General features: G+C 41.5%; 1 protein-coding gene across 12 annotated transcripts in view; it reads left to right on the forward strand.

The window, feature by feature from the left end:
* The window catches only part of cacna1g (calcium channel, voltage-dependent, T type, alpha 1G subunit), a 168,643-nt gene that overhangs the window by 80,587 nt on the left and 72,431 nt on the right, over window positions 1-15,625 (forward strand). For all 12 annotated transcript variants that reach the window (XM_031560750.2, XM_031560751.2, XM_031560748.2 and 9 more), the window contains exons 5-10: window positions 519-616; window positions 7,029-7,188; window positions 8,330-8,621; window positions 11,526-11,618; window positions 12,173-12,932; window positions 13,141-13,511. In XM_031560750.2, the coding sequence (XP_031416610.1) occupies window positions 519-616; window positions 7,029-7,188; window positions 8,330-8,621; window positions 11,526-11,618; window positions 12,173-12,932; window positions 13,141-13,511 (1,774 nt within the window). The remainder of the gene's footprint in view (window positions 1-518; window positions 617-7,028; window positions 7,189-8,329; window positions 8,622-11,525; window positions 11,619-12,172; window positions 12,933-13,140; window positions 13,512-15,625) is intronic.

The following is a 15,625-nucleotide window of genomic DNA, read 5'->3' on the forward strand; positions in this document are numbered from 1 at the left end:
CCCCTCTTCTGAAATAGTAATTTCTTATTAAACTGAAAATGCTCAAGTGAGAAAAAATTGCTATTTACTTTGATCACAGGTTTCCCCTTTCATGTTTAAATGCCCCAATTCCTTGAACACTTACGCCCTGCTGTCAACCATGTTGCAACTCTGGGATGCAAATGTGGAAAGGCAAATACTGGAACTTTGTCTGAGATGAATACATAACCTGGTGTTAACCAGGCCAGTTAAATCCAGCAGCTATTTCAAACTTTGCAACTTTTCAATTGGTGCATATTTTACAAATCCTTTTGAACCTTTTTCATAAATGCTGATTGCCATTTCGTTCATTGAAAATGGTACCCTGTCACTTCATCTTTTCAAACCTAACCTTCTCATTCTTTATGAGGAACCAAGAAACTAATTTACTATATATTTAGTATATCATCTTAGAACAACTTGTAAGGACATTTCATGTATAATCATGTTGACATATCCAGCAGTTGTACTGATATTGCTCATGCTCATGTTTATTGCAGGATGCTAGAGTACTCCCTTAACTTGCAGAATGTCAGCTTCTCCGCGGTGCGTACAGTTCGGGTCCTGCGGCCACTTCGAGCCATCAACCGAGTGCCCAGTGAGTATGGTCCAGTAATAAACACATCACTCATTTACATCACAAGTGCATTCTCTTGTTTCTTCATGAAATATTCCATCGAATTTGATAAATGTCTGACTTGATGCTGCAAGTCCTCAAAGAATATTGTTACTTCGAGGGAAGTCTGACAATTACATTTAATCATTAACAAGCCCCTTACACAAAATGCAAAGGCTAACAACAACTTCATAAGGACATGAAAAGTTGACAAGACAAACATTACAAATTACATAACAGACTGGTGGGAACCTGAATGTTATAGAACTTTAAAGACCCATCATGAATTTGCAAAGTACTTAAAATTCTCAACGATTTAAAGGACAAAATACTGACTAAGTGATCATAGGTTAGCTGTTTATGTTACACATGGATGGCTAAAGAAGAACAAAAATGCCATACCTGTCAAGTTAACATGAGCCATCCCCACTGCCCACACAAACACAAAAGACAACACGTAAAGCATTTTATTACATTTGTGCAGCATTTTGTTAACAGGTCTATGTTCGGCCCGTAGAGATAAGTTGATTAGTGATTAAGGTTCTGACCTGCTATATTGAAACATTGTTGACTAGTATAACTGCTATGCAGATGGAGCAGTCTACGGCAGTACGGCAGTCTGTCACTCGCACTGTAGTCTACTGCACTTGTAATTATTATTATTCTATGCTGTTGAGTGTGAAAATCCGTGAGATTTATAAAAATCCATAGGATTCAGAGTCACGTACATGATTTATCTTACGGATAAAACGTAAAACGTGAAAATTGACAGGTATGAAATGCTAACAGTGTAGTCACCAAGAATTGAACCAAGAAAAAATAACATTTAACAATCATCTTGGGAGAAAACCCCTGAGGACAGAAGGCCATAATGACTGAATGGACTGCACACACACAGGTCACACACACACACACACACACACACACACACACACACTCTCACACACACACACACACACACACACACACACACACACACACACACACACACACACACACACACACACACACACACACACACACACACACACACACTCTCACACACACACACACACACACACACACACACACACACACACTCTCACACACACACACACACACACACACACACACACACACACACACACACACACACACACACACACATTAATATACGTGTATAGGGGTGATGATTAAAAAATGAAAGTACAATGCAGCTCTTGTCAAGACTGGTCATAAACCTATGGGCATAGCTGTGGATTCTGCTAATGTCAGCAAGTTGTGTCTCGATGTGTGTTGTAGTAATAAAATCAGAGACTAGCAGCCACCAAGAGTGGGGTATAAATTCTTAGTTATTACATTTGTTATACATTCCAGCGAAAACTACAGTCAGTGCACTTTCATGTCAACAGATGTGACATTTATTAATGATTCACCAAAGCATAACATGGTTAGAAGAGTTCCTTCCTAAATATTGATTAAACATAGGAGTTGCGCTTAGGTTGGTATAGTATAGTATTTGTTATGAAAACAAATGAATAAAATCTGTGTAATTGGACTAATAAAGACTAACAAAAGGTCTTAATATGTGTTTGTATTTCCAGTGAACTAATAGGCACTCTCCTCTAATCTCCCCTACTCCTCTAGTCTCTCCTACTCCTCTTGCTCCCCTACTCCTCTAATCTCCGCTACTCCTCTAGTAGTCCTCCTGCTTTAAAGTGGCACAGATGTGCTCATCATTTTCCTCCTCAGTACTTCCCCTGCTCCAGTCCAGAGGTATATAGAGCACTGGGCCAGGGGAACGCGCGTCATAAAGAGAGCCACACACACACACACACACACACACACACACTCACAGACCGTCAAGCAGAGAGGAAGAACCCTTTTTATTTACTGTTAAATTACCCTCTCTGCCAAGCACATTTCTCTCCTTTGCCCACAGCTCGTAATGGCACTGTGTCTGTTATGGGTGCCCACCACATGAACTTAATGATTCGTTTTAAAGTATAAAGCATTGTGTTTGAGCTGAGACTTTGTGATTTAATTTAGGTGGGATTTTGATGAGAGCCATTATGTGACTTTTGTTCATCTGCAGTTACTCTCTGTATGTGCTTGAAGGGCAATTTGACATCACCTCCCTAGACACTACTTGGCCCTACATTTGACTTGATTACCAGAGATCACATTTCCAGTAAAACACACTACACTTCCATCAAGTGAACAAGTGAACATAGTGAACATAAGCTCTGCGTTCTGAGTTTTTTAGTGTTTATTTGCTCTGTTCTGGACATCACAACTAATGTGTTGATGGTTACCACAATTGTAACTAAATTATAAATGATTAATTATTAATAAAAACACACTCAGATAGTGCTGGATCACCCTGTAGTACTGTATTACCACTGGAGAAATACTATTACACCAATGCTCACCTCCTGAATCTTGACACGTGGACAGTGTTCGAAGATGCTACCTTGTAGGACAGCTGGAGGTTAATTGAACTGTTCTTTGCCCCCCTGCTTGATTACCTTGTTGTTTCAAATGATGAAGTGATGTCATGGTCACTGAAAACCAAGGGTGATGGAATGATTGTGCTCTTGCGAGCCCCTGAAGTAATTGGAGTGGCCTTTGCAGAGAGGAATCATGGTTTGGGGGAAGCATGATTAGTGCACAGCATCACAGAGTTGGGGCAAGGGTAAGTAGATGGGGGGGAAGAGAAAGGCAATAAGAATAGAAAGTGCTTAAAAAGCTGAGAGAATGGCAAACCATGAACGAGTAAAAGTGAGAGAGTGAAAAGGGGCGGATGGTTCATGCGTTGGTGAAGTCAAGGAGCCCACACAGTTTAGCAGAAGAGAATGAAACATGAAAGGAGCATGGTCAGTCCATCTGAAAGAAATTAGATTGATAGAGAGCCCTGAGTAGTGAAAGCCTGTGGATCAATACGTGTTTATTATAGAAGTATATGGACTCACATTTGACCAACTCTGCCTAATAAGCTCGGCTTTGTTCCATTGTTCATCAGAGCCCTTTTCAATAATATTGAATTAGTGGAAGATTGAGCATTTCATCGTAATTGCTATTTTATATTATGGAGAATGCAGTGATGAGTGAGGAGGCCAGTGCCTTGCATGATAAACTGCTTTGTTTATTAATGCTACAGTATGTAGCCAGAGCAGAGAGTTAAGTTAGCTTTTCAAGCTGAAAATAGTTCTGTCTAAGAGATATTAAAAACCTGCTTTAGCACAACTGAGCACAGACACATTTCCCTGAAACTGCTGGAATCATTATCCACTTTTCACTCATAACAACCAAGGTGACAACGAGAACCTGAGATAATGAGCCTGGATCAAAGGTGAGAAGCTGAAATGACTCCAGAGGATATTGGTGTGTGTGAGCAAGGTTCCAAAGGGAGTCCCTTGAGAGGCCACCTAGATTTACTGGAGACTTTAGACTCCTCTGTCTAAAGAGCAATCTCATGCTTTTTGTCAACATTGGCGAAAGGAGATCATTCATAAAAGAAAGAATATCTGAAGGTAATACGTCTCAAGGTTGTGGTTTTTATAATAGACAATATTACAATTACAAAAGAAAAAGGCAAAATAAGTGATTTGTCTGCTAACATTTAAAAAATAAATTAGAAAATGAAATATAAACAAACCAGAGACAGATACAGAGGTGGCACTTATTTTGACCATAACTGACCATAATTAGGTACTACCTGAGTGGTTAGAGTAGAGATCTCCTTCTGGATATGGAAACCACTCTGTCTAAGGGTCATCAGCCAGGAGGTGAGGTAACAGATGGAATGAACACTAAAGAGACAAGGTGATTAAAATGCTTGAGTGAGGAAAAGACTCCATGTATCCAAGTGTTTTGATGTCCAATGGACCACCATTGGATCCATAAGAAAACAGTGGAAGTTGCATCACACCACCCAGAGGTTTTGAAGAAAACCCTGTCCCCCAAACCAAGCATCTGAGAAAGATATTTTGGAGGATCCACATTGAAGCATGTTTGGAGGTTACCTAAGATATGGGGAAAGGTTTTTATGGTCATATGAGACCAAAATAGAGCTTTTTGGCCAGTGCTCAAAGTGCAAAACTGTGGCATAAATCTAACACTGCCAGTGCCTCAAGAAACACCATCCCAATCGGGAGATATGGCAGTCTAGGCCCACCATCACATCACCCTATATATATATCTACGTACAATCTACCATAAAGAATGGGGGAAACAACAGAACAACATGCAAAGCTGGTACCATCTCACTTCAGAAGACTTAAGGCTACTCTACCAAGTATTAATGTATAGGGGTTGAATACGTATGCGTATTTTAGTTTTTAATTAAAATTAAAAATGTGTAGACAAATTACTTATTTAGCCTTTGGAAATATACTGCAGAAGCATAGCAAGACAGTTTACAGCAAGTAGAGTAGAAGCACAAGTGGCCAACTCTCTACAGTCATCAGAAATGAAACAGGAGAGGGAATTAAGTTCTCATCCCCGACCTGGTTTCCCACACCGATAGTGAAAGAGAACGCCAAACGAGCTAACCTGGTGCCAGTAGACCAAAGACCTGCTGACAGGTGAGAGACAGGATCAAAGGCGAACACAAGGACAGGGAGAGAGCACAACCACAGTATACAACCACAATAAATGAACAATAGATCCATGTAGATGCCATGCCTGAACATAATAAGCAAATTAACATATTAAGTCTTGGGATGTAGCCATTGTCATGTTTAAAAGCAATCAATTCAGCTTTGCTGTTGAGTGGATATGTTTGGCTGGTACCCAATGGGAGAGGTGTTTGCTAAGTACCTCAGTCAATTCATTTATTATTTCTTTAATTTCTGAATGTCGTTGCTATATTTTGGATGGCTGGCAATGCCTCATTCTTATCACTCTTCTCCATTTCTCATTTCAAATGTGCATATGGCAACCAATTTCATTTTCTCATTAGAAGGGGCATGACTATGTGTATTACACTGCTCCACCCTGTGACCCACTGGGAATGTTTTCATTGGAAAAATAAATATTTTGACGTGAGTCAAAGATATATTCAAGAAGATATAAGGTGAATACCAATTACAGAAAAGTAGTAACTCCGTGTACAACCCTGTGGGAACATAGCCCAAGTGATGCTTCATGGCAATTATAACCTCGGAAAAGAGACAAGCAGTGCTGGGTGAGAATTATCACTCTATCTAAAAAATCAAACATAACCCAACCTAATGGCTGGTCTGAGTAATATACAGTATATGTAGGAGAATGGCCAGACCGGTTCAAGATGATATGAAGACAACAGTAACTCAAATAACCACTCGTTTCAACCAAGGTATGCAGAAGAGCATCTCTGAATACACAACACGTCGGACCTTGAAGCAGATGGGCTACAGCAGCAGAAGACCACACCGGGTACCCCTCCTGTCAGCTAAGAACAGGAAACTGAGACTACAATTCCCATGGGCTCACCAAAATTGGACAATAGAAGATTTGAAAAATGTTGCCTGGTCTGATTAGTCTCGATTTCTGCTGCGTCATTCAGATGGTAGGGTCAGAATTTGGTGTAAACAACATGAACATGATCCATCCTGCCTTGTATCGACGGTTCAGGCTGGTGGTGGTGGTCTAATGGTGTGGGGAATATTTTCTTGGCACGCTTTGGGCCCCTTAGTACCAATTGAGCATCGTTTAAATGCCACGACTTACCTGAGCATTGTTGCTGACAATGTCAATCCCACTATGACCACAGTGTACCCATCTTCTGATGGCTACTTCCAGCAGGATAACACGCCATGTCACAAAGCTCAAATCATCTCAAACTGGTTTCTTGAACATGACAATGAGTTCACTGTACTCCAGTGGCCTCCACAATCTCAAGATCTTAATCCAATAGAGCACCTTTGGGATGTGGTGGAATGGGAGATTCACATCCTGGATGTGCAGCCGACAAATCTGCAGCAACTGCATGATGCTATCATGTCAGTATGGACCAAAATCTCTGAGAAATGTTTCCAGCACCTTGTTGAATGTAAGAATTAAGTCAGTTCTGGAGGAAAAAGGGGGTCCAACCTAGTACTATCAAGGTGTACCTTATAAAGTGGCCGGTGAGTGTATTGCTTCATGTGCGGAAAATGGAAAGGAGGGGTGTAATTTGTTTGGGGGTACCTGGGAATTGGAGGAGCTGTTTTGAGCATGAATTTGAGCAAAAATGCTGCCATCCACATTGGGTTTTTACATCAGAAGTAATCGATTTCACCAGACTCACAGACTATGCCTTTAATGTTTGTTCATGTGTGTGTATTATGCTCCAATGTTCTATTGCTAATACTACTGTGATGTGTGTTCCTCAGGCAGACTCTACTCTTGGAGACTCTCCCTGTGTTCTAATACTGTGATGTGTTTTTCTCAGGCATGAGGATCCTGGTGACTCTACTCTTGGACACTCTCCCTATGTTGGGGAACGTTCTCCTGCTCTGCTTCTTTGTCTTCTTCATCTTTGGCATTGTGGGAGTACAGCTCTGGGCTGGACTTCTACGCAACCGCTGTTTCCTGCCTGAGAACTTCAGCTTGTGAGTACTGCCTGGACATAAAGCCAAAGCATCTGTACATAGCAATAAGACAAACCTGAGTGGGCTTGAGTCAATGACCAACACACAGTGGAAGCAGGATACCATGATGGATTGTCGGGGCAGTTGAAGAGAAATATGTGTCCTCATTATGTGACTGAATTCTAGACCGGATGTGCCTTATGCTAATGTCAGATGGCAGATAATTTACTTACATCTCAGCTATGTGTTCTTTAGGAAAATACAGTGTGTAGTACTGTGTACACACTAAAACATAATTTGGAGTACATTATAAGCATCTTTGAGGATGAGAACATGATCATGTACGACTCATGAAGAGAAATTCCATGTTGATTTACACTATACTTGAAGTAGGATTTCTTAGCTCACACAATGAGTTATGAATCCAACACAAATGACTGTCATTGATGATGGAGTAATGTTTGAATATGACATAAAAAAGAGAAGAGAAGATGAGAACCACACAATCCCAGCCAGGTCCTTTTTGCAGCAGAGTTACATTTCACCTATGTCCTGAGATTGATTTATGTTGACAAATCTGCAAGCCTGTAACATCAAACCTTCAAATAATAATAAGCTGACCAGTGTGGAAATGTGAGTTTTCTCTTCAGTGAGGTTTTAGGTACAAGGGAGTCCAAATAGTTTTTAAATATTGTATGAGGGGCACATAGCCTCCATTTCTGCTATATGTACTATTAATATTCCAACAGGGTTTCTGGTCCATTAAAGATGCATCACCAAATGTATCCCCACTTAATGACTGAAGATTTAAACAGTCACATTTTTGAGTCAAAACATGATTGTAAATGAGCCGTGGAAAGGTCCTTATCCTATAAGCTAACACGTGATTATGCTGCTGGATTGCTACTACAGATAGGGGCATACTCTGAGAGAGTGGTCCTTGCTTGAATCAGTGCTAAACCAGGAACGGATTCATTCCAGAGTCAACCACTATCTGGGCATGGCCAGCAAATCACTTTGTGTGTAGTTGGAATGAAGTAGGTGATATGAATATGTCCTGAGATTACCACATACAAATCTGACTCCAGCATCAAATTAGAGCATGGATGCATGTGAAATTCTTTAGACTCAATTTAAAACGTTGCTGTCTCCCCAAATATAGACCACAGAGCCTGGGCCTGCATAACTACTATCGAACCGAAAACGATGATGAGAGTCCATTTATCTGCTCCCAGCCACGGGAGAATGGCATGCGTCTGTGCAACCTTATCCCCACTCTACATGAGGAAGGCCTCCAGTGTACCCTGGACATGGCAGCATACAACGCCACCGACAACACCACCTGTGTCAACTGGAACCAGTACTACACCAACTGCTCTGCTGGCGAGAACAACCCATTTAAGGATGCCATCAACTTTGACAACATTGGCTATGCATGGATTGCAATCTTTCAGGTGAGTTGGTTTGTCAGGTTAGACTTGATGTCCTGAAAACAGGCTTCAACAAAAACAGACAGTATGTCAGGATGAACCCCATATCTGCATGTTTCATCTCGTGTAAATACAGTATGTACTGATGGCTACATTTCTGTTATTTAACAGTATCAAATGTACTATCATTATACTGTGTAGTATAAGCAATTGCCCATAATGTCTTCTTTTTTTCTCTATTACCAAGTTGAATAGGCCATGTCCTTGTCTTTTCGTGGCAATGACACTGTTGTTTATCTTGCTGTCCTGGTTGATGAAATACAGCTTAGGTTTATAAAGGTGCTTATGGAAGGTTTCCCATTAATCTGGCTGAAGTGCACCCTGTAAAGGCTTTATCACCAGCAGGAGTCCATTCTTTTCCAAAAGAGCCAGCAGGGTGGCAGAGGAGGCATGCGAGATGTCAAATGAAGTTAGTGCCATTAGCAGAGAGTGCTGTTAGTGGGGAACTTCTGCAATTCATTATTTTATTTACATAAACTGACCAAGTGTAGAATAATCAGATTCCAAATAGGTCTGTTATGAGATACCAGTTTCATGTTTATTGCACTGTTTTTTCTTAGATGGATGACATTGTAATTCAAAAGCACACACTGTGTTCTTCTACAATTCATTTGAAATTCAATTACAAGATTAAGATCACCCCACAAGGGTCTTTTTCATATTGATGGTTAAAGACAATGTCATAAATCTGTGAAACACTAAGCCCCTACTCTGCATGGGGGAGAGTGTGTCTTTGACCCGTCCAGTGCTTTCAATTAGAATGATTTCAACAGGCTGGAGCTCCTGCAATGGTTCCACTTTGAGATTTTTCCATTATCTTCCATTTTTTCCTAGTATGTCTAGATCATGTATCATTATTCAATGAAGCCCTGACACATCCCAGAATAACACCCAAACAGAAGCCATAATCCTCGTCATGGCTGATGTTTAAAGAATGCGTTTCAGTATTTTATGCACGGAGTGGTCTCAGGCCAGGATCATGAAACAGCATCCAGAGAATGTGCAGAGACAGAGATCGTCTGTATGCAGGGAACCAGCTCTGATCTTGATCAATTACTACAAAGACTGAGCTGAAGCACCCCTAAACAGAACTTGACCTAAACATGCTTCCATTAACTACTACATCCTGAGCTTGGTTAAGGTCTGAGAAGTTAAAAGTTATATATTTTTGGAGGCCTCAGGACAAACGACAGGCAGTTTAAAGGCCAAGTGCAGACAGACTATTATTTGTGTAGATGAACTGGAAAATCTCTCCCAGATTCCTGCATGTTGACATTGAATAGTGGATAGTGTCATGGGTCAAAATCTGTAGGCTAAAAACTTATGTGAACCGAGGGTTAGTATTTGGAGCCGGGGTTTCACATTAACAGTCCAAAGTAATGTACGGGTAAACAAAGCATGTTGCGTAGGGCTGCTAAGGAAGCACTGAGTAACAGTGATGGGTAGGCAAGAGTCCTGTGGGACTGGGTGCTTTTTGTAGGTGATGAGATAAATAAAGTCAGCAACTGGCAAAGGGGTGTGGGTAAATGAGGATAGCACTCTGACCAAGGAATGAGTAAGACCTGGAGAGTAAGATTCCAGCATTGGGTTGAGGGGATGATTTAGAGCAGATACTGAATTTGATATTATCAACAGCCCAAAATATGCCAATAAAGTAGCCTATGTGTAGCAAAGACAAGGCTAATGATATGTTTGTTAACAACACAGTAACAGAAGAAAATGTTGGGGTTTTATATTTTTCAACAGCAGTTAACTGGCCCATATGAAATATTAATCACATTTGTTGTAAAATCGTGTAATTATTTGTTCTCTAACACATTATTTAAACAGTCTACGCAGCCATTTTAGAACACCTGACACCATATAACATCATAACAACATTCATGAATGTTTAACCCTAGAGTATCCTTTTATTTAATGTCAGTAATATGACATCCAGTGGTTATTCAGGTTCATGAAGATAAATATCAAAACAAAAGTCTCTGTTTCGTACAAAATATGAACATGATTTGGCTTTGTCCTTTTACTTCAACATAATCAAGTCATGAAAGTGTTTACCTGATTGAAATGTGAATTATCTGGATATCTCAAATACAAATTAGTTTGCTTGCGCTGAAGTACACTATCATACGTATATATAATATAATACTGTATTCTGTATTCTGCCATTTTATATATCAATACAAGTATACTCTATAATAAAACTATAACACTGTATACGGCATCTTACTGCTTATCCACAATCCTTAGATTAGATTCGATTAGATTTTATATCTAAGTATGGATAAGCAGTAACGTTCAGTTAATTCCAATACTGGTGTAAGGTTCAGTTTTAATTAAAACTAAATCATTGTTTGTAACATATTGATGAAATAATTTGCTGCCCATAAAGTGAAGTAATTTGCTAAGCAGTGTTTCAAGAGATGCATGCAGTGTTTCAAGGACAGCACACATATCAGTTTTTGTATTGAATATGCATTTAAGGGAGTCTAATGCATCAAATGTGGCCATCTATTGGATGTGAAATCTCAGTCGCAATCTGCAACAATATAACAGTGTTTACAGCATTATAATGCACATTATTTAATTTACTGTGCCAAAAATGGTGTTGGTTTGTAAATACCACCAAATATTTTGTTTTGACAGAAAATGCTGCTGTGTTGATGATTTAGGCTTTCTAGGGCACTATACACCTTTAACATTTCTGTCTAGCACTACGGTATACTAGAGCAGAAAGAATGGATTGTTGAGATTGTTGATACAGATATGTACAGATATTTCATTAACTGAACTCTTCTGGAGTTCAAACCTAGAAGTGTGTCCCTCTGGTCTCAGAGGCTGGAAATGTATTCTTCTATCTGATTGCAGGTTATCACTCTGGAGGGATGGGTGGACATAATGTACTTCGTGATGGATTCCCACTCATTCTACAACTTCATCTACTTCATCCTCCTCATCATTGTAAGTTACCCTTGGAACTCCACATACTTTGGGTCCCAAATGTTTGTGAGTCTTGTGGTACGGGTTTGACTCTCTGAAATCCCTTATATGTAAACGGTCTTTTGCATTCATTCAGATGTGCAAAAATGAGACAGTGAATTTGTTATTGTGTTTAAAGACAGTTCTACTCTTAGACTAAGAATAGACTATTTTATTTTGGTCAGTATGATCCTGCAATTAGACCTAGCTATTTTGTCTGAAAGAAAAAACAAACATTGTGATCTTGAGGCAGCATACTCTCCCACTTCTGGCTTTAGGCAGACAGAAGATGCCTCCTTAAGCATGATTCTGCAGCTTAAAACATATTTGCATTGTATTGTGTGTAAGCCTATGTTAGGTGTGTTCTTTATTCTCAAGTTCTTTGTTGCATATAAGAAATACCTTATTACCTTCCTTTAATTATTTTAGCTTGATTTGGTCCAATTTGAGGCTATTATGTCAAAGAGGTCTGTAGATACTTCAAATGAAACACCGACATATCTTTTTATTGACTTATTTTGATACCTATTTTTCAGGTGGGCTCATTCTTCATGATAAATCTGTGCTTGGTGGTCATTGCCACCCAGTTCTCTGAGACCAAGCAGCGTGAGAGTCAGCTGATGAAGGAGCAGCGCGTGCGCTTCCTGTCCAACGCCAGCACACTGGCCAGCTTCTCTGAGCCCGGCAGCTGCTACGATGAGCTGCTCAAGTTCTTGGTGCACGTGGTTCGCAAGACCGGCCGGCAGCTGTGCCACTTGATTCGTGTCGCAGCGCGCCAGGCCGGCCTGAGCGTCTGCGCCTCACCAGTCTTGGAGCAGACTTCCCAAAAGCGCCGCCGCCAAAAGCAACAACAGAAACGCGGGTCAATTCACCACCTGATGCACCACCACCACCACCACTACCACCTGGGTAATGGCAGTGTCCTGCGCAGCAGCAGCACTGACAGAGACCCTGAAACAGGGGCAGGCAGTCGACGCTCACGCATGGGTTCTCTCATGCTGCCTGATACCTCTGTGTCTGCCAGTATTGCTGCTGCTGGTGGGACAGATGTGTTGCTTCACTGCACCCCCTCCACCTCTTATAAGAGAAATTCAGTGCCCTTTGCTGGGCCAACACACACAAACTATCCCACCCTACAGAGCTCTTTTCTCCTGGAGCAGCGAAGGCAGAGGTCGTTTTGCCAGAATTCACCTGGAGAGGGTGAAAGCTGCACTGACAGCGTCTTCACCAACCTTAACATTCCTCCGCCTCCCAGAAACACGTCGCAGGGCCTGGTGGAGACACGTATCACCCCAGGTGAGTGAACCTACTAACTCACTGAAAGGAACTGACTAATGGTTGGAGCAGTTGATAGTGGACGTAATTTAATTGAATTCAGTTGATGTATTGTATTTTAAAGTGTCATCAGGGAATAAAAAGATACACAAATGCATGTTTCATTACTGCTACAAGAGGTTATTTATGCATATTTGCACATTTGTACATTTGCACATTTGTGTTTCAGCCATGCTCAGCAGGTCATCTACCATCAACTGCAGCAGTACTAATCTAGACGCTTCCCTAGCCTTTGACCCCAAGACATGTCCTTACTGCATGAAGGCTGCTGATTCCGAGGGGACTGAGGGGAATGAGGCGGCTGACTCCGACAGTGAGGGAGTGTATGAGTTCACTCAGGATGCCCACTACCGCGATCGCAGGGATCCCACCAAGAAAAACCAAATGAGTCTCTGCGCTCGGACAGCGAAGGTGATTGGCTACTGGAGGGTTGTGTGTGATACGTTTCGCAAGATTGTTGACAGCAAGTACTTTGGCCGAGGTATCATGATTGCCATCCTTATCAACACCCTCAGCATGGGCATCGAATATCATGAACAGGTAAGAAGCCATTTACCTCTTCTATGACACCCTACCCTAACAATGAGAACAAGGGACCAAGGCTTCACACCAGGGGCATTACTGATTTGAGGATGAAATGGATCCAAATCCCTTAAACCCGTGACCAGGCCTTTTATTGACTCTCCCAGAAATCTCAGTGTTGTAAAGGCAGGCAGTGTGAAAATGCATGACGTTTCTCTTGGTATTCATTCGGTCAGCGCTGCAAAGCTGTGGCACCCTGCTGATGTGAAAGTCTCTGCTTTTCTGTGGGCTTCATGCCATTGATACATTCAACCTGTAGTTCATATTCAAAGCAGATGTATTCTGTTCAGCAAAGGCATGTAGGTATACGCGGTTGTGGGTATTTTAATATTGGCTGCAACATCAGTAATCTAATTACTCATGGCTCTGATGTACCAGGCTGTCCTTCCATATGTTTCTTTTTTTATTTTATTACTCAGTCTTATTAGTCAGTTCATGCGTTTCTTCTATGGAGGTATGCTACATTAATGAGAGATTTGAATATTCAGATTTCCATGCACACGTACACAACATTGCTGTTGGTGAAACCATAATTGTATGACACTGTGATTGAGTTGAATTAACATTTTTATCGGGCCTGAAATAAAAGGATGAATATAATCTGTGAGTTTGTATCTGGGCTTCAAAACATGGACATATGCATGTAAAGACTGCGGTGTTTGGCACTGTAGAACAGAAAGAGGGAGAGCAGTCAGGAACAGAAAGGTCTTGAAATATCTGGTTAATGCTAAGAGATTAGCAGGTGCGTTACAGTTACAACAGATCATGACATTACAAAGAATGATACTTTAAACAATGAAAACAAATCTGAAAGGAAAAAAGGGAAAGTCAATTCAATTTGTGCTCCTGCTCATACATTTCCAAAAGCCAACTTGAGAGGGAGAGTTGAGAGTTGATCATCTCCAGCTGGCAGGCTGGTGTGCACTGTGTGCCTGGGCATTCTGTCTGTGTTGGTGGTGTGTTCTTATGTGTATGCACACTATAGTCATTACTAATGTAAGACTGTCAGGGAAAATGAATACTTCTCATTAAACTAGAATGGAAATCTATTTTAGCCAAGGAGAAAGCCCAGCCATCCAGGCCCGCCGTGTGTCTTGCTCAGGCCCAGGGACAAGCCCCCACCCTCCACTCCAACAGGGCAAAGATTGCTGACTGGGCATAACGCACGCACACACACACACACACACACACACACACACACACACACACTCACAACGCATGTTCCATTTGCACACGGCAGAACAGATCTCCTCTCCCACACACTATTCAATCATAGACCTTTGCGTGCCCCCCCCCCCCCCCCCCCGGGCCTTGGGTTATCTGTACTCTTTGCCCCCCCTCCCCCCTCTGATGGAAGGCCTGCAGCCATCCTCTGTGTGGAGTCTGTGGATGAATCTGATAGACGGAGGTAGTCCATCTCTCATGAGTTAATGAGCTGCGACACTGACAGAGGATGATGAGCTTCCTGGTGTGGGTGTCAGTTGCTTCTGAAGTGGAACAACAATAGCCATGCCATTATAATGTATGACTGCTATTGAACAGTACAGCAGCTCATAACTCATAATAACACCAAGCCCAACCCTCTGAACCTGAAAATCTCATGTCTGTGATCATGATTCATTCCTTCTCTGAGATGGAACTAATAGTGACTTCCTACCCTACGCAGACTGCGGGGGAATAGCACCCTTCTGTCCTTCTGTACTTTCAAGGAGGCCTCACAAAACAACAGAGATTCAGTGGCTTTACAAGTTTGCTGTGTTTTACAGTCACCGGCTGCTGGTTAGAGGATACATTATCATAACAACATTTCATGCCAAAGAATAGATACAACTTGGGGCGATGTGTTTTGTCCCGTTACCCTCAATCGATGTGTGTGTGTGCGGGTAATCATGATGTGGCTGCTGGAATGGGAGCTGTAGGGAGCGTGAGAGTGTGAAAGCTGACCTAATGAACTGATGAACAATCAACAAACATCTGTGAGCCATTGAGCTGTGTTTACACTGCAAGGCATGCAGGAGGGCATATTAGGAAGGGTCTCCCGTAGATACAGAAGTGGATACAAAGTGTAATAT

The sequence above is a fragment of the Clupea harengus genome, chromosome 23 (genome assembly GCF_900700415.2).
Source record: "Clupea harengus chromosome 23, Ch_v2.0.2, whole genome shotgun sequence".
Taxonomy (NCBI): Eukaryota; Metazoa; Chordata; class Actinopteri; order Clupeiformes; family Clupeidae; genus Clupea; species Clupea harengus.